Source organism: Schistocerca americana, chromosome 10 (genome assembly GCF_021461395.2).
Source record: "Schistocerca americana isolate TAMUIC-IGC-003095 chromosome 10, iqSchAmer2.1, whole genome shotgun sequence".
NCBI classification, from domain to species: domain Eukaryota; kingdom Metazoa; phylum Arthropoda; class Insecta; order Orthoptera; family Acrididae; genus Schistocerca; species Schistocerca americana.
This window is the reverse complement of record NC_060128.1, coordinates 187,383,996-187,403,472: the sequence shown is the minus strand read 5'-3', so window position 1 is coordinate 187,403,472 and position 19,477 is coordinate 187,383,996. Positions and strand designations below refer to the sequence as shown.

General features: G+C 38.5%; 1 protein-coding gene across 2 annotated transcripts in view; it reads left to right on the top strand.

Moving 5' to 3' along the window:
- The window catches only part of LOC124552443 (protein draper), a 406,470-nt gene extending 394,507 nt beyond the window's left edge, over positions 1-11,963 (top strand). For both annotated transcript variants that reach the window (XM_047126717.1, XM_047126716.1), the window contains 3 exons: positions 3,307-3,507; positions 5,494-5,649; positions 10,080-11,963. In XM_047126717.1, the coding sequence (XP_046982673.1) occupies positions 3,307-3,507; positions 5,494-5,649; positions 10,080-10,216 (494 nt within the window). In that variant the 3' untranslated portion in view covers positions 10,217-11,963. The remainder of the gene's footprint in view (positions 1-3,306; positions 3,508-5,493; positions 5,650-10,079) is intronic.
- Positions 11,964-19,477: the final 7,514 nt, after the last annotated feature.

The window sequence follows — 19,477 nt, the reverse complement described above, 5'->3', positions numbered from 1 at the left end:
TTGAAGAAGCTGTTCAGGATTATTATTTGTGAAGAGAATTACTTCATATGAGTGAAACGAGGGAACACTTTGTACGTTTAGGTCTCCAGGCTTTGCACTGCTCACAACTCTGATTTTTTTTCTGTTATGTTAATATTCTTGTCAGATTGCTAGCATTACCCCAAAAGACAATACCGTATTTCATGATTGCCTCAAAGTAGCTATGCTAAACTATCTGTTCTGTATGTGATTATATTGGCTAAGATTGACATAGCAAATGCCAGACTGTTTAATTTATCTATCAGCCTTTGAAACTGTGAGTACAGTGACTGAAAGTTGATTAAAAAAATACTGTGCCACAAGGTATGGGGAAGCTACTCGGAGTGGACATAGGAACTGATTAGCATGCCAGTGCATTTTGTGTGGTTGATTCTGAACATTCTGTGTAGTAGAGCCATTGGAGAAAAATGAGGAGCTCAACAAGACATTGTGTCTTGTGTGGCAAAGTGTGCTATGCATATATGAGCTAGATGGGAATCTGGTGGTATCGGTAAGGGTAAATAATTTTGGAACTGTGGATGTGGATTACTAATAGCTAATTTAGAGGTTTTATAGGAAGAAGATTTGTACAGTTTCATGTTGTTACATGGAAAAGTAGCTAATTTAGAGGAAACTGTTAGGACAGACTTGGAAGAATTGCTGGCAGAATATGAAGACTTGTTTATTCTGCCTGAGGCTTCACCAATGACTTCAATAGCACAGCACTGAATCCTAACTGGGACCGAATTGCCTGTATATCAGAAAACATATCAGGTACCTCCAGCCTAAGATGAATATGTTTACCAACCAACAGTCACTGAAAAAACCACATGTCCGTGGGGTGTACCAGTATTGATTGTACCAAAAAAGAGTATTAACAGACCAAAAGTGTATCTGTTATGTTGTGATTACAGATACCTGAATAAAAGATGCACACCCTTTCACCAGCATTACAGAAATATTGGGTAAATTGAGACAGTGCAGGTACTTTGCAATAATGGCCCTATGGAGTGACGCCATTTGCTGGAGGTAGCACCAGATCTAAAAACAGCATTTACCATTCCATTGGGCCACTACCAGTACTTGTATATGCCATTTGGTTTAAAGAATACGTGAGCCACAATTCAGAGTTTAAGTGGTGAGGGTTAAAACCAAAACAGTGCATTCTTTGTTTGGATTACATTATTGTAATTTCTGAAATATGTACAGAACATGTGATATGGTTAAGGAAAGTACTAAATAGTTATGCCTAGCATGTCTAACACTGAGTTGCAAAAAATTCGATTTCTGATTAGTGGAGATATATTATTTGGGATTTGTGATCAACTGCGAGTGGGCCCGAACACACCCTAGGATTGAGAAAGCTGTATAGAATTTTTCAACACTATGTACTGAGAAGGAATTGCAGTTTCCTTGGTTTAACAAATTTGTTCTTTTTCACTTCAGAGAGTAGGCTTACAGCCTGTTCTAGCTTGACAAAAGCCACCTTTTGCTTGGTATTTCTATATCTATGTTTCCTACACGTCTGACTATTCTTCCCGTCTGCATTCTTTCCACGTTTCTCTTCCATTCTGTTATCTCATTTTCTATTTTTCTATTTATGCAAAATATGTCTAGCCATTCCTTATTTCAGAACTCATTATTTGATTGCTGAGTACTTCCATTTTCTTTGCTTAAAAATGTCATTTCAGCTGACTGTATCCTTCTTTAGTCTTTCTTAGTTATTGTTCAGGTCTCAATTCCTTATGTGAGTGTAGGTGTTGCCATTACTTTGTAGAATTTTGTCTTTGTATCTTTCTTGTGTTTATTCACTAATGTTCTGTGTGTAGTGCCACATACCATTGTGCAACTTATTGGAGATGTCATTATCATAGTCATAACTTACATTGCATCCTAATAGCTGAAAGTGAGATATCTGTTTAACTGATTTTCTCCTTTAAAAGCTATTAATTTTGGTTTTATTTTCTGATATTTTCAAATTATAGAATTTACCTTTTGTGTCCAAATGATGTAGAGCAAATTGTAAATCATCCTCTGTCTTTTGTAAAATTATTTGATCATCAGAAAAAGAGTACTATATCTAAATGTGTTTATAGCAAACTATTATAGAAAATTTGTTACTATGTCACTGAGATAGTCTGGCCACATATGCATTTACTCAAGATGGTAGGAAAATTCATTTGGACAGCCTAATGTGAAGGAGCTATTAAGTAGCTAAAGAGTTTATTATAATGTGGCCTTTGTTGGTGTTTCTGAACTCCCAGAAACTCTATATTTTGTTTTGCAATGCAAGAATCACACATTGGGGCATGTAGTAAGTCAGGAGATACGACAGGATTGGATATCCTGTGACATATGCCTCACATCAGTTGAACAAAACAGAGAAAAGTTACTCCACCACAGAAAAGGAGATGTTAAGTTTCCTTTACTGCATAACATATTTTTGTTGTTATTTATATGGAAGGAAAAGGCTATAACAGAACACTTCATGCTAATGTGGCCAATAGGCTTGAAAGATATGTCCAGCCATTTGAGGAGGACACTTAAGCTCAGCAGATTTTTTGAGAGTAAATTTGGATGGTTTATTTTGGTGTGATGCATTGTCGTAGACAGAATCTTAGAGGCATCTAACTCTCTTTCATCAATATGCTATTATTGGGTAGTAAATTAAGCTGTGTTATGATATGTACCTCATGCACATTTGGTGACAAAATTGTATAATTTCAAAATTGACCATGTAAATTAAATATCATAAATAAAACTGCTTCATGGATTGTCCAATAACAATGTACTAGGATATTGAGGTGTTTACCACCTGAAGGTAAATATTTCCCAGCCATTCTGTCTCGTACACTTAGCAAACATGTAAATGAAGCATCTCTGATTTTATACTAAAGATACGTTTTATTCCTTTGCCTCTGTAGCATAAAATGGTAATAACCAGGCAAAGAAGGGTACTCAGATACTATTATGGTAACAGAATGCATGCCCTTTTCAAATTTTTGGTTTTTTCACTGGTACTGACATTGTAAAACAGTAGCGAATGTGATTTGTTAGCATTCCCTCTTGCGCTGCTATGCTTGTCACCCTGGATCTAATGTCCTGGGTGATTGGACTACATTGTTCTTGAACCAACTGTTCCTCCAACCATTCTTCTCTTTTATTCACTGAAGAAATCATTTGTATCAGTATTAATTTGTGGCTCTGTCTGTACTTGCTGTAGAAGGCTAAGTGCAGTAATGATACCGTACAAGTAAATGACCCACTTCTGTTGTCAATTCTTTGCAGACCGACACCACTTCGACAATCCAGTTTATTCGTACCAGACTAGTCCGCGCACTGTGGAAGATGGAACGGGACTCCTCCTGAACAACGTACACAAGATTCGCAATGATCTCGGCTACAAGAACAACAACACAAAGTTCGAGCAGCAGAAGCTGGGACTTGCAGGATGCACTGCTGATGACGAAGACACAGGCAGCTGCACAGGTGACTGCCTCTCTGTGCCAGTGTTATTCCAGTGCGATTCTGCCATTTGTTCACTTCTTAAGGAGGTTTCTGCTGGGCCACTCTTGCAGACTTTAGTACTGTGCTACAAAGCTGTATATTGTTAATGAGTGCTTAATAGAACATTCCATGATTACTGAAATAAACTGCAGTTATCATGCACACATGTACAGTAGGCATGGGGAAAAATGACCAGTTAAAACCGATACTGGTATTTTAGTTCTGAATAACTGGTATTTTTTGGTATATGTCTGGTCTTGGTTACAACAGGTGTTTTTAATTTTTACTAATAATGGGGGGGGGGGGGGGGGGAATCGAAATATCAATTAGCCATAATGACAATGTTAATTTTTTTCTTTTTAAATAAACCTTTTTTAAAAAAGGAATAATTTTTATTCATAAAATTTGCATTGCTTTGAAATATTGCTTTACTATAGAAAATGAGAAAAGCAACAAACACCCGGCATAAGAATTGGTACAGCATTGTTGGGACAATAATGTAACTGTTACCATGTGGCACGGCCTATTAAATGATACACATATACATGAAGTATGCAAGATTTGCCCCTCATGGTGTAGATGGTAATTTCCCACTGTCATTGTCTGATATCAGTTGTATTACAGAATGGCACCATCCCTAGTCTGAAATTGTTTTATGAAGTGTGGTATCAGTGAAGTAGCATGCTTCATTAGCTTTGAAAGATTAAAAATGGGAGGAACCACAACCAGCTTTTGACAATATAAGGAAAAAAAGTAAAACTTAACAGTTCATCCATAGTTTACAATAGGAATCAGCTGGTCTGCTGCCTGTGTGTACACAACATGCTTTTATCTGCTTACACTTCTTCAAAACTGACAAATAAGCACAAAAAATAAGAAGTCTTCAGCCCCAGTTTTAACCCTTTAGTACTGACTATTTGTAATGTCCAAATAGTGGTATGAACTCTGAGTACAATAGGAGAATATTTGTGTTGCTTTTTTTATTTTTTTTTAAAGCAGTAGTCAACACCTTACTTATCACTTTTTGAGAAAAGAGGCAAACGTTGGATGAACAAAGTTTTCTTTTATTTGCATATTTGACTTAATATTTTGGTGTGTATCTTGAAACTGAAGAACTCAAAATTTTTCAGTCTTCGTTTGATTTCTATGTTTATTACAGGAGCAAATAGGAATACAAAACTGAAAATCGATTATTTCAGAAACCAGTTATTTTAAGTGGTTTTTATACTCCAGTTACACTGTCATCGGAAACAGTCGATATAACTGAAAACTGATCACTAATGTACAGTGGGTTGTCTTGTCATCACTGACCATCTCATCTCACCCAACTGCATCACACAGAAACTTTGGGGCACACCACACACATGTATAACTCGCACACTACTGCAAATACAATCAAGATTTGTCATTTTATATCTTTATTATTAAATTATTTATTAGTCAAAGAAATCTGCCTGTATTTAAAAATGTAGCACTTAAAAGGATTACATTGTGTAAATCACAACCATTGCAGTACCTTCAGATGACCAGGTAGTAAAATGCCCGTTCATAACCACTTACTGACAGTCACAAAAAGAACCAGCAACCACTTTCTTAAAGTGTTTTATTTTAATTAACTCAGCATTGCACAGAAAGAGAGAATCCTGTATATCTGTATGCTTTTGCCAAAATTCTTTTATTTCTGTTTCTCTAATTTCTAATTGTTGGCACAAACACACATTGTTGCATTTACAGTATTGTTTGTTTTTGTAGTAAATGTTCTCTCTACTAGTAGTGAATATATTCGCTTGTAAAATGTCTTCTACTTCTTTACAGTAATTTCACCTTTGTGTATGTAGTATGTAATTACTTAAAACACTTAAATGTGTTGCTTATTATTATATTTAAGAATCACATTTACTTATTGAAAAGTTGTATGACATGCTGTTGTCATACAAAGTAATGAATGTGGATAATAATATTCTTCAGGTGCCTACGGTCTGTCATACGAGCATCCGGCATCAGCAAAGAACAAAGATGCAGATGCTTGTAATCCCAACGTGAATGTTTACCACAGTATTGAAGATCTAAGTAATTCCAAAGTGGAGCATGTTTATGATGAAATTAAACAGAAAGAAGGTCAGGGTAAGTAGATACATTTTGATCATGTTTCTGAAACATTAAGTTGGAATCACAGTTGGAAGGGTTCAAGGAAAAGAAGTATCATAACAAGAAATTTGAAATTTTGGAAATGTAGAAACTAACTTTTTTATTTAATTGCCAGTTATCATGCGTTACTGCAGTATTTCTTCTCTCTCTCTCTCTCTCTCTCTCTCTCTCTCTCTCTCTCTCTCTCTCTCTCTCAAATGTAACTATGCCAACACAGTGATTGCTTTCTTATCTTCATGTGTCATATCAACATTTTTGTGGCAGAAATATGAATTACCAGATACCTGACATAACGTGGTGTCAAGTTGCAAGGATGCTTTTTTTAGCAAGTACCATGTATGTCAGGAAATTACTGAAAAAAAGAAACTCCTGTTCCACATTTTTGTGCAGTCCAGACTTAAAAAATTAAAAACTAAGGAAAATGTTAAAACCCTCCCAAATACGAGCAAAACATATGTAGATGGTGTATATGATTAAAAATCACAATCCTCTCCAATACTTTGTATAAAATCTGTCTATAAGTGAAGGAAATTAAATGTACAGTATGATGTTTATACAATAACTTGCAGTAATGAATTTAATCAGCTCTTAAAAAACCACAGATGTGTGACAGTAAAATAAAAATTCATCAAAAAATTGAAATTGATATCTGGGTACAAGGTAATGTAGCCATTTTATGACATGCTGCAACCACAGATTATACATTCAAAACACACATTTTTGAGAGATAATCCTTTGTGATAACCCATAAAAATAAAAAACTGGCGAATATGTTGAATTAAACCAAAAACATCACAGCAGCTAAGTGGTTAAACCGTAAGCATAGATGCAGAAATCCGCGATAATCATAAACTTTATCACCATTGCTGTTATTGTTCAATGCTTTTGTTAAGAGCTGCATTTCCTATGCTAACCACCATTAAAGTGTTATTTTAGGCTTGATGAGTGGAACAAAGACTTGAAAATTCTCCAATTGACATTAAAAGCTTATTAGATGTCGGCTCAGTGAATTTATGTAAACTGTGTAAAACGTAAATTTTAAAGCAGGCTCAGGTGCTACAGTTTCACTTCATGCCATGTATCACTGCTGCCAATATTTACAATTTACAGTGTGTGGTGTGTGTTGAGGTGCAAAGTAAATATGTCAGTACTGTATGTAGTTGTTGCAACTGCATTGTGTCAGATTTGAACATGAGAGTCTTTGAAATGTACTATTGCAAAACCCTTGCCTATTTCCGTGTGACATACCATCTACACAAAAAGTATATTTTCAGTACTTCACAAAATGCTTTCACCCCTACCTGCACTCCTGTTGTTGAAGGTCCACTCCCTCTCTCCACACGTCCAGTAGGCAAACTCATTTTACACGTGTTTGTGAGGTATGGTGGCTGTGCTGACTATTGAGTGAGTCAACAAATTGCCAGCCAATAAGAGTTCACTAGCCAGAAATGGGAAATGTTTCCTTGACTATGAACGAGCATATTCTTTCAGATTCAGTGTTTGAATTTAAAAGGTTGGTAACTGATATTGTTGCTGAATAAATGCAAAAAGATGAGACTGAGTTATAAATGACACAAGAAAAGGTGGTGGCTAGTCCCATTTGTCACATATTGGCTCAGTCCGGAACACTTCGTGTCTGCTGTCTTGTTTTTCCATTACTGCTGCAACTTAGCAGTAGTTGTATCATAATTGCACAGTGAAGCTAAATGTTGCAAATTGTGTTGGTAACACTGATTGTGGTTTAAGTCAGCATTTCCTTTCTCAAGTCTTCCTTCTCCACAATGGCCAAAATATTCCCTTAACTCCACCATCTTGATAACATCAAATGTCAAGAGGAAAAAAAATGAAACAAAGTCAAGCAAGATGTACAGTTGGAACTTACTAAGAAGAAACGTAAAATTGGGGAATTTTTAGCATTCATCTTATGGGTTTTTCACAGGATCTATGAATTTATGGTGCAGAATTGCGAAATACACAAAATCAGAGAACATAAACTTGAAGTTGCACTGTAATGGTCTCTCTATTAACAAGCAATCTATAGCGTGTATAAGCATGGAATAAAAGGAAGATAAAGCATCGTGAATTTTTTTGGAGGCGAAAGGTTGTATACAAACTTGTACAGAAAGCAACTTGCCTTTATAACAGTCAAAGGAAACAGCAGGGAAGCAGTAGTTGAGAAAAGAGGGAGACTTGCTTGGAGCCAGTGATGTTATTTAATCTGTACATAGAGAAAGCAGTAAAGGAAAGTAATGATAAAATTTGGAAAGCGACTTAGATCTCGGGAAGAAGAATTAAGAACTTTGAGAATGAGATTTTCACTCTGCAGTGGAGTGTGCACTGATATGAAACTTCCTGGAAGATTGAAACTTTGTGCCAGACCAAAACACGAACTTGGGACCTTATGCCTTTTGCGGGCAAGTGCTCTACCATCTGAGCTACTCAAGCACGACTCACGCCCCGTCCTCAGAGCTTTACTTCTGCCAGGACCTCATCTCCTACCTTCCAAACTTTGCAGAAGCTCTTCTGCGAAAGGAGACGAGGTCCTGGCAGAAGTAAAGCTCTGAGGACGGGGCATAAGTCGTGCTTGAGTAGCTCAGATGGTAGAGCACTTGCCCGCGAAAGGCAAAGGTCCCCAGTTTGAGTCTCGGTCCGGCACACAGTTTTAATCTGCCAGGAAGGTTCATATCAGCACACATTCTGCTGTAGAGTGAAAATCTCATTCTAAATAATATATTCTGTGTATAAAAGTTTGCCAACAGAGAGGTAACTTTCTGATCCCGCAGCAGTAGCAACCACAAGGTTTTGAGACGAAGAACTCATAGAGTCATGTTTGGAGTGAATCTTCATCTGGAAAGTAAGTTCCTTGAAGATTGTTCAATGTTGTTGTTGTTGTGGTCTTCAGTCCTGAGACTGGTTTAATGCAGCTCTCCATGCTCATACAGTAAAGTTGCATGCCCTCGTGAAAAATTACGGCTGTAGTTTCCCCTTGCTTTCAGCCGTTCGCAGTACCAGCACAGCAAGGCCGTTTTGGTTAGTGTTACAAGGCCAGATCAGTCAATCATTCAGACTGTTGCCCCTGCAACTACTGAAAAGGCTGCTGCCCCTCTTCAGGAACCACACGTTTGTCTGGCCTCTCAACAGATACCCCTCCGTTGTGGTTGCACCTACGGTACGGCTATCTGTATCGCTGAGGCGCGCAAGCCTCCCCACCAACGGCAAGGTCCATGGTTCATGGGGGTAGGGATTGTTCAATAGAGAGCAGAAAAGGTGAAAATCTGAGCGCACAAGATCAGATGAATAAAGTGGGTGTGGAATGACTTCCCAACGTACTCCTTTATATCCCTTTTATCAATCTAGCAGAATGTGGACAGGCGTCATCATGGAGTAACATCACTTCACGCAGTCTTCCTGCTCATCATTTTCGGATTGGATCTGCAAGATGTCACAGTTGTTTACAATAAATGTCAGCCATGATCATTAGAGAAGCAATTCGTAGTGCATCACAGTATCGCTGTTCTGTGAGATGCAGATGCAGGTGCAGGTGCAGGTCTTTGTACAGGGAATTGCTGCTTTGTTTGGGCTCAACCAGTCCTTTCTTTTCTGTGGATCAGCATGTATACCCCATTTATCATCACCAGTGACAATACAGGATAGAAATGGTCAGTGTTGTCCACCAGCCAGTTGATGATGATGAGGAAGCACAGCTGCATATAGGGCCACCCACTGATTGTTGTGATTTTTGGCTTAGAGCATGTGGTACCCATACACCTGATTTTTGAATCTTCCCCATTGCATGCAAATGTCACACAATGATGGAATGATCACAGATCAACTGATGTGGCTCATTGTGGATTAATACACTTAAATGATCTTCATCAAACCCCTAAGGTCATCCTGAACATGCAGAGTCACTAGTGTCAAAATGGTCCACCTTAAAACAAGAAAACAATTTTCGCACTGTGCTCAGTGCTGTGGTATTATCCCTATATGCTGTGCAAATGTTTCTGGCTGTTCTGCCTGAACCCCTCTATTGAACTCAAGCAGAAGAACATGTTGGAAATGTTCAGAATTCTTCACCTGGCTCTCTATTGTCTATCATCTACAGCTCCACTCACTATCTCCAGTTGTCAAAGTGACAATATGGAAACTCAGAGAGCAACAGTGAACTACATATAAAAACTGACAGTTGATAAATAAACCCATAGCAGTCGGAATACCAGCATACAAAACGAAACTGGCACAGACTTATGCACAACCCCAATACATGTTGTGTTGTTTCTTAGCTAGTTAAGTAAATCTCCTACCATTCCTTTATGTGGATCTCTGTTTGCTTGTTTTGTTTTTGTTGTTGTTATTAGCTATAGCTGTCAAAACTATTTTTACAATTTGGACTGTAAAATTCGCAGACATGGAGTACGATCATCTGGACTACAGCAGACCAGCAAGCTCATGGAAACCGCACTACCAGAGGATGGCCAATGGTATTGGACCCCCAAAAGATCCAAATGCCCCTGATGACAAGCCTTCCAAGTCGTCAGACTGAATGTGCACGTATTTCGAGGGCTGAGGTAGCACATAAGCGGATTTTGTTCTGCTCTCCAAGATAAACTGCTTGTGAATCTCAGAAATAGGAGGATGTGATCAGTTACAACCCCTGTGAGAGATCTGTTTCATCTGATCCGAAAGACTCAAGTGTAATGCTACTTACTACTGACAGAGGTATTCTGATAATTTTTTGTGGTCTCTGTGCCAGGATAATTTTAACCAAAGGGTGAGAAACATGAATAAACACAAGAATCATGTGGAGTGGCTATAGCAGTCAGACTTGATAAAATGATTATATAAGCATAGATGAGGCAAACCACACCAGTTCTAACTAGAAACTGTCAAGCAAGTTCCTTATCAGTGTGTGTGAATGAGTCTCTCTGGAGTGATAAGTTTTTCAACCCTTAATTTTGCTTTACAAACTGAAAAAGCTCTAAAATATGATCAAAATTAGGATTCTCCCCTTCATAGCAAGCTCTAATGTAGTAATAAGTTTCTGCTGCTCAATCATGTTCACATCTGCTTGTTACAGAGCCTATGAGATGACTGAATTTTTCACCCTTACAAATTAGAATTCTAAGTCGTCTTAAGAGGTTTTAGGAGGTGTGAAATGTCAAAATTGATGTCATTGAAAATGTTGGAATTATCATTGCCCTCTCAGAGACATGACTGTTGAATTCAGAAGATGATAAAGCCTGCTGTTGAATGTTAATCTGAAATTTAAATTAATGAAAATGGCTCAGTGGATTACACCATAACTCTAACATTGTTATATTTCCACCTCCACCTGTCATTTGTCTTGTTAATTTTCTTCATTCAGTTACAGTTGTTCTTGTACAAATCCTTACATTGAAATTTACACCGAGACAGTTACAATTGCATGAGGTTAGTATGTTTGATGTGAACTGATTCCAAGAAAGCTAACCTGGGAACTGATTAATATTAAACAGGGTGTATTAATATTAAACACGGTGTAATGCTTGGAGTGTTTGAAAAATTGTGCAGAGTCAAAAATGTGAACATTTTACAGAGAAAGCACAAAAGTTCATGAACAAGTGTTAATACAAATAGTGTAATGAACTGTTGTGAATGAAATATAATCCTACAGAGTGTAGAAGTGGATTGTGTGTTTACCTCATTTGCTACTTCAGGGGTGTATTTAGCGTAATGAGTATGAAATGCTTGTGACGTTTGGTGAATTTTCTCATCTGTGTGAGAAGGACTGTTGCTAATAAAATAATTTATATTTTTCCAAATGAACTGTGATTAAACAAATTAGTATAATTGTTCACTGTAAATAGTTTTAAGTAAATGATACATATCTATTTTATATGTCGATTACATAATAAGGGTAGCCACCGACTGTGACTGCAATAGTTGTTCAGACATTCCAGAATGCACCTAGGGTACAATTACAAGAAATGGTGGGTGCTGTGCTGAATGGTATTGGCTGCTAAACATTTATATGTGAGTAATGCTGTGGTCACATTCTTGTGAAGTCAGGACCAAGAACCTGCCTTGAAAAAAAAAATTGTCTCCTTTTTCTTATATTCTTAAGTTGAGGTGACTGTACATCTTGTGGCAATAACTGAAACAAGTTGGCAATAAATCTAAATGAAATGTATATAATGTTTACTGTTCATACAGAAGATGGCATGTTTAATAAACAATGCTGTTTTTAATAAAACTATAACAAATTCTATGTCTTGTCTTAGTATGATATTAAATGAATATTTAAATATGTACATGAGAGAGTTAATGTAGCCAATAGCTTTTGCAACACATCAAGGAGAGCTCTCCCCTTTTTTACTGTTATATGTTTCAGAAACATGTTAACAATCCGACCACTCCTATCACACTTTTATATTTTTTGATGCAATGAAAAAAGGTATCATTAAGATGGATCATACTGTCTACAAAAAAAGGTATCATTAAGATGGATCATACTATAGTGTGTTTTTTCACTCATCTGATGAACCCAAAATAACACATTGATGTTAATGATGATCAAATAGAAATATTAATCAAGATCACACATCAGAGTTAAAGTAACTGAAACTTACAATATGAGTCAATTCAGTGTTAATTATATGTTAGAGTTGACTATTCTTCTTGCAGCTGTTTATTGTAGGTCACTGGAGCAATGATGCAATCCATGCAATTAGAAAAAAGGGCAGATAATTCAAGTTTTCTGAAAGGGTTGTCAGACTGAGGCATACAACTATAGGTCTGTATTAGTAATGATAATTCGTTAAAGCATTAGAGATCACCTGTAATGCTGGTGAATCATGACCCTTTTTGGAGGCCAGAAACCTTCTGCACATCTCAACATGAATTCTCAAAGAGTAATACTGTGGAGCTTTATCAGTGAAGTAGAAATGGTGCTGCTTTATGATCATAAAAACATCATAATCGAAGTCAGCAGCAAGAAGAGCAGTAAATAAAATATTCCAAAGTGCTAAACAGCCTATCACTTAATTTAGGAATAAAACACAGTTTATTCAGTTGTGTACAAGGCAAGATGAAATGTCTACAACAGTTCAGAGTCGGTGGGATGGAGGGGTGGGGATATGGAATATATAAATACTACTATCCACGATTCCTGGGTGTACATATTGATATGAACTCAAATTGGCAATCATGGTGCAAAACTTCTCAAACAAGTGAATTCAACAACATTTGTTCTCTGCATAACTGGTGATTTTGGTGATGAAAGCTGTAGCAAATTAGGTTACTTCTGTTCATTTTATGGGCAGTTCCATACATACACACAAAAATTCATAAACATAACTAAAATGAAACTCCTTCTGAACAGGTCTCAGAAGACCCAACAGTACTAACCAACTGCCATATCATCCTCAACTGATAGGTGTCACTGGATGTGGATTTGGAGGGGCTACTTCTTAATTGAGTAACTCCTGAACTGGTATCACAAGGGTTAAGGGTTGAGTGCACTCTACATGCCAACAGCGCTTGGCAGACCCAGACAGTCACCCATACAAGTGCTAGCAAGCCCACAGCACTTAACTTCTGTGATCCGATAGGAATCGGTGTTACCACTGCAGCAAGGCTGTTGATGTAAATATAACAGTAGGAAGAAAAAGGTGAACTAGCCTAACTCTTGCACAGAAAGGAGCCAAATGTGCATCTCTTGTGAATTAAAAGTGCTGGCAAATAGCAAAACTTTAAAAACAAATTTAAATCATTTCCATTTGACAATTCCTGTTCTATAGATGTATTTCTGGGAAGATAGTATCTGTGTGGTTGCGTCACTTTTATTACCTTTTTTGCAGATTAAAACAAAAATTCAGTTTAGTAAATGGCCACCACAAAAAATGAATCTTAATGGGTTTACAATTGACACATTTCACATCATGGCTGGTTGTCACAAATATGATCCAAGGAACATGGGGAGGGGGGGAGAATAACACAAAATTCACTTTGTACATTGGTGGGACAAAAGGCAGCAGATACTGGCTCTCAGGTTATCACTGTATCCCCCTGCTACTAGAGGCAGGGAGAGAGGGGTGGGTCACATGCTTGCTATGTCCATGGCATTAATTATCCCATACATGCCCTCTGGGTCACGCCAAATGTTGACCTTCTCTGGGAGATCAGTTTCCATTGGCCAGAACCTGAAGCGCCATCTATCACAAAGTGAAAAAAGTGGTCCAACTAAAACATGTCTTTATGCACTACATGAATACGCAATGAAAAATGGGGGTTCCTATTTTAAAAAACGCAGTTGATGTCTGTTTGACCTATGGCAGCGCCATCTAGCGGGCCAACCATAGCGCCATCTGGTTTCCCCCTTCAAGCTAGATGAGCTTCGTTCTTTGTAGTTTATTCGTTTGATGTTTATTTCATGAGATATTTGGCCTGGTCACTATCAATGGACCATTGTGTATATACACTGATGGAAAAAAGTGCAACACCAATAAATACTTAATGTGGAATAATGAAATTTTGGGAACTACATTACCTAGATAAGATATTTAAGTGATTAACTATGCAAAATCACAGGTTAATGGAAGCATGAGATAAAATATGAAAAATGTGAAATACTGGTACATTAATAACCAGTGTAATCACCAAAATGTTGAATGCAAAAGTGCATGCACTGATTTGTACATGAGCCGGATGTCAGTTTATGAGATATAGTTCCGTGCCTGTTGCACTTTTTCAGTCAATACAGGGACCGTTAACGCTGGTGGAGGATGATGCTGGAGTTGTCGTCCAGTGATGACCCAAATGTGCTCAGTTGGAGACAGACTGGTGATTGAGTGGGCCAAGGCAGCATGCGGAAACTGTAGAGCGTGTCGGGTTGCGACAGCAATAGGTGGGTGAGCATTATCCTGTTGGACAACACCCCGTGGAATGCTGTTCATGAATGGTAGCACAGTATGTCGAATCACCAGATTGATATACAAATTTGCAGTCAGGGTGCGTGGAATAACCACGTGAGTGCTCCTGCTGTCATATGAGATCACACCCTGGACCATAAACCCAGGTACAGTTGCACTGTGTCTAGCATGCAGACAGACAGATTGGTTGCACACCCTACACTGGCCTGCTCATAACCAACACACGGCCGTCACTGACACCCAGGCAGAACCAGCTTTCATCAGCAAACACAACAGACATCCACCCTGGCTTCCATTGAGCTCTCGCTTGACACCACTGAAGTTTGTGTAGTGCATGCTACAGGGTGCCTGGCTCAGGGCTGTCCTTTAAGTAACCTATTTGTTACAGTTCGTTGTGTCACTGTGGTGGCAACTGCTGCACGAATTGCTGCTGCCGGTGCAGTACGATGTGCCAGAGCCAGAGGCCGAACACAGTGGTCTTTCCTCTCAGCTGTGCCAAGAGATCATATGGAGCCTGGTCTTCTCGTGACTGCACAATTGCTGGAGCTCATCCAAGATCATCCTGCAGACACTTATTTAAAGAGCTAGAAATCTTCGCTGTAGCCTCACAATACATATATTCATGTATGAAATTTGTTATTAACAATCCGAATGAATTCAAAAGTAATAGCAGTGTACATGGCTACAACACTAGGAGAAAGTATGATCTTCACTACTCAAGGTTAAATCTAACTTTGGCTCAGAAGGGGGTAAATTATGCTGCCACAAGTCTTTGGTCACTTACCTAATAGCATCAAAAGTCTGACAGATAGCCATATAGCATTTAAAAGGAAATTAAAAGAATTTCTTAATGGCAACTCCTTCTACTCATTAGATGAATTTTTGGATATAGTAAGTGGGTAATTTCCCAAAAAATTTTTAAAAAATCAAAAATATTGAGTGTCATGTAATATTTTGTTTAATGTATTATATTGTGTAGACACCTTTTATTAACCTGACATGTTCCAGATCATCACGAAGTGTCATATTCATGATCTATGGAACAAGTGCTAATCTAATCTAATCACATTCTCATGAACATCGCTGCCAGCACTTATGTACAGCGGCTACATTCCTGCAAGTCTTTCTGAAATATCGTAGAAGGAACATCTGGCTCCTCGTAGTCCTATTATATGACCTGGTTCAAACTCAGTGAGGTGTAGATAATGGCACCTTTATTGCCTTAAAGGCGTTTTTGACTAACGTAACTCACCCTGTGCAATCTCAAATGCTCAAAAGTGTTACAGAGTGTGTATAAAGCAAATCTGATTTGTGTCCCCACAGTGGTACTACTAGTGTTACTCTTATGCGACTGGTGCGAAATTTGGTTATACATCTTCCTGATGAAGAAACGTGCCTACCAACTTTTTCTATGTTGCACAACTTCTTCGTGCTACAATTTTTTTTTCCGTCAGTGTGTAATGTAACTGGATAGATAAAAGGTCTAATTACCGAGCTGCGGCTGGAGAAAACACACACAAAGGTACTGAAATTCAGAAGCTTTTGGAGTCAATGGCTCCTTCTAATGGCAGACAGATTGAAGGGGAAGGAAGAGATGAAGGAGGTTTAGAAAATGGGGAGGGTTTGGAAAAGACGTCCAGAACCCCAGATCAGACGAGAAGGAAAGAATGGTTATTGGGGATCAGAGAGCTTAAGGATGGAAGATTGGATAATATGAATGACAGCTTTTACTCACAAAATACAATGTGGTGACAAAAATCATAGGATATCTCTTAATATCGTTGTGAGATTTCCCTTTGCCTGGCATGGTGCAGTAACTTGGCATGGACTCAAGAAGTCTTTGGAAGTCACCTGTAGAAAAATTACCGTATTTACTCGAATCCAAGCCGCATTTTTTTTCCGATTTTTGTAATCCAAAAAACCGCCTGTGGCTTAGAATCGAGTGCAAAGGAAGCGGAAGTTCTGAAAAATGTTGGTAGGTGCCGCCACAACTAACTTCTGCCATGGAATATATGTAGCGCTAGACAGGCATGCTTTGTAGGCACAAAGATAAATACTGGCGCCAAAACCTTTACGTCAGTAAATAAATTTTAAAAAAAGGTGGAAAACGAGCTTTTTTTTCTCCGCCTCGAGTTTAGACCACTGCATTTTCATACATTATCCAACGAAGTAAATACAAATTCCGTATTGTTCATCTTCGAATGTAGCAAAATTTCAATGTACTACGAGAATCCGACTGGCAAGACTGTTTGGGATGTTTGTCAATATGGCCAACTCTACATTCTGAATTTTTTCCTACCTGTGAGAAGAGGTGGTTGCTAATAGGAACCTGATGAACTGTGAATCACATGCAGTATTCTCTTCACCGTAAGAATAATACGAATATAAACATTTTGCCATGTATTGTTTCATGTTTGCTGCTATCTCATTTAAATCCTGTCTGCCTAATAAACTACAAAACTAGATTGAGACAACAGCAAACGCGGAAGAATATACGTATCGTGTCATGTTTATATTCGCATTATTCTTATGCCTAATAGTGATACAGTCAGAAATGAAGCACGGCAACTGACTAGATTTTTAAATCCAAGGTGACTCTAATTTCTGTGCAGAATTTGATGTACTAAAGGAGTGGCTGCAAAGATTTTCAAACGGAGAAAAATTTTTGCCTAACTCTCGTTCAGAACATGTTCTATCATACGCAGTCTATTATTTGGTTCTTGTTGATCATTATCAAAGAAAGCAGCAGTGTAAGTAACAACAAATAGCAGTCTCTTGCCATTGTTTCGCTAATGAGGCAATTCCCTTTTTTTATTAAAAAAAAAAAAAAAAAAAAAGGGGGGGGGGGGGGGGGCAGCGGTAGCGCGCACAAAAGCACACCATGCCGCGAGCAGCGACAGGCCGTAAACACACACTACCAGCATGTGACAAACAATGCATGACACATTAAAATAATGTATTTTCAGCTTAGAGTGACGTAAACACCTATACCAAAGAAAACGGCACTTACCAGATCAAAGCAAAATAAGCAATCGATTCAAACCAGACGAAGCATGTGAAAAAGGAAGGGTACCCGTATAAATACGGACGGAGCGCCTGACGCATAGCAATGGCTACCTGGTAAAGCTTAACTGCTAAGCTTACAACTTGAACCAAATTACTGTAGCTGTATCATCATTCATTCGACCTAAATTGTGTCTCATATTACAATGGACCAACTTTGTTTCAATTTGGAGGTGCGGCCTAAAACTTTTCTCTCCCCTTGAATTTCGAGTCTCAAGTTTCAGGTGCGGCTTGGATTCATGAATGTTTTTTTCTTTTTTTCCCTTTATTTCGAGTCTCATTTTTCAGGTGCGGCTTAGATTCGAGTGCGGCTTAGATTCGGGTAAATATGGTAAACCCTGCTGTCTCTACAGCCATCCATAATTGTGAAAGTGTTGTCAGTGCAGGATTTTGTGCACGAACTGACGTCTCAATTATGTCCCGTAAGTGTTCAATGGAATTCTTGTCGAGCGACCGTGGTGGCCAAATCATTCGCTCAAATTGTCCAGAATGTTCTTCAAACCAATTGTGAACAACTGTGACCCAGTGTACTTTCATCCACAAAAATTCCATCTTTGTTTAGCTGCAAGTGCTCGCCAAATAGCCGAAGATAACTGTTTCTAGTCAATGATCAGTTCAGTTGGTCCAGAGGATCCAGTCCATTCCATATAAACACAGCCCATACCATTATAGGGCCACCTATAACTTGCACAGTGTGTTGTTGACAGCATGCATCCGCGGCTTCGTGGGATATGCACCACACTCGAATGCTACCATCAGCTCTTACCAACAGAAATCGGGACTCATCTAGCCAGGCGACGGTTTTCCAATCGTGTACAACCGATATGGTCACAAGCCCAGCAGATACACTGCTGGCGACGTCATGATGTTAGCAAAGGCACTGGCATTTTCATTTGCTTCCATAGTCCATTAACACCAGATTTCACCGCACTATCCCAATGGATATGTTTGATGTGATTTCTGTGGTTATTTCACACCATGTTGCTTGTCTGTTAGCACTGACAACTATGCAAATGCTGCTGTTCTCGGTCATTAAGTGAAGGTCATCAGCCACCGTGTCGTCCACGGTGAGAGGTAATGCCTGAAATTTGCTATTCTCAGTGAACTTTTGACACTGTGGATCTCGCAATATTGAATTTCCTAAGGATTTCCGAAATTGATTTCCAAAATGGAATGTCCTGTGCTCCTAGCTCGAATTACCATTCCACATACAAAGTCTATTAATTCCCGTTGTGCAGCCATAATCACATCGGAAACTTTTTCAACTGTATCATCTGAGTATGAATCGTACCTCTACAAATGCACCGCCATTTTATACATTGTGCATGCAATATTACTGTCATCTGTCTACGTGCACGTTGATATCCCATGTTCTTTGTCACCTCAACGTACTGTGCATAAGCTAATGAGAGTGGAAAACCAACTACGTTGTATGTGTTGGAGCCAGTTGGTGGAAAAAACAGATGGTTCAGAAAATAGAAGATACAGAAAACTAAAATGGAATGAAGAAAGGAATAGTTATTCAGAAGAAATATGGAGACCAAAGAAATTAGCACAAAGTAAGGTCATGTGGGAGGCGAGGACCAAGAACATGCTGTAATGCCAGCTACCACCTGAAGAGTTCTGGGAATCTGGTGTCTGGCGGAAGAATACAGATGGCACATGTAGCAAACAGGCAATGAGGTCACGACTGTCATATTGTAGCTCATTCTCATCACAGGATATTGTGTGTTGCCAGTATACACCCTCAGTCTACGCCCATTCATCCTAATTGAGAACTTCAGTTTTTATTCATACAGTTTCCTCTGGCTGACACTGATCTTTGCCAGGAG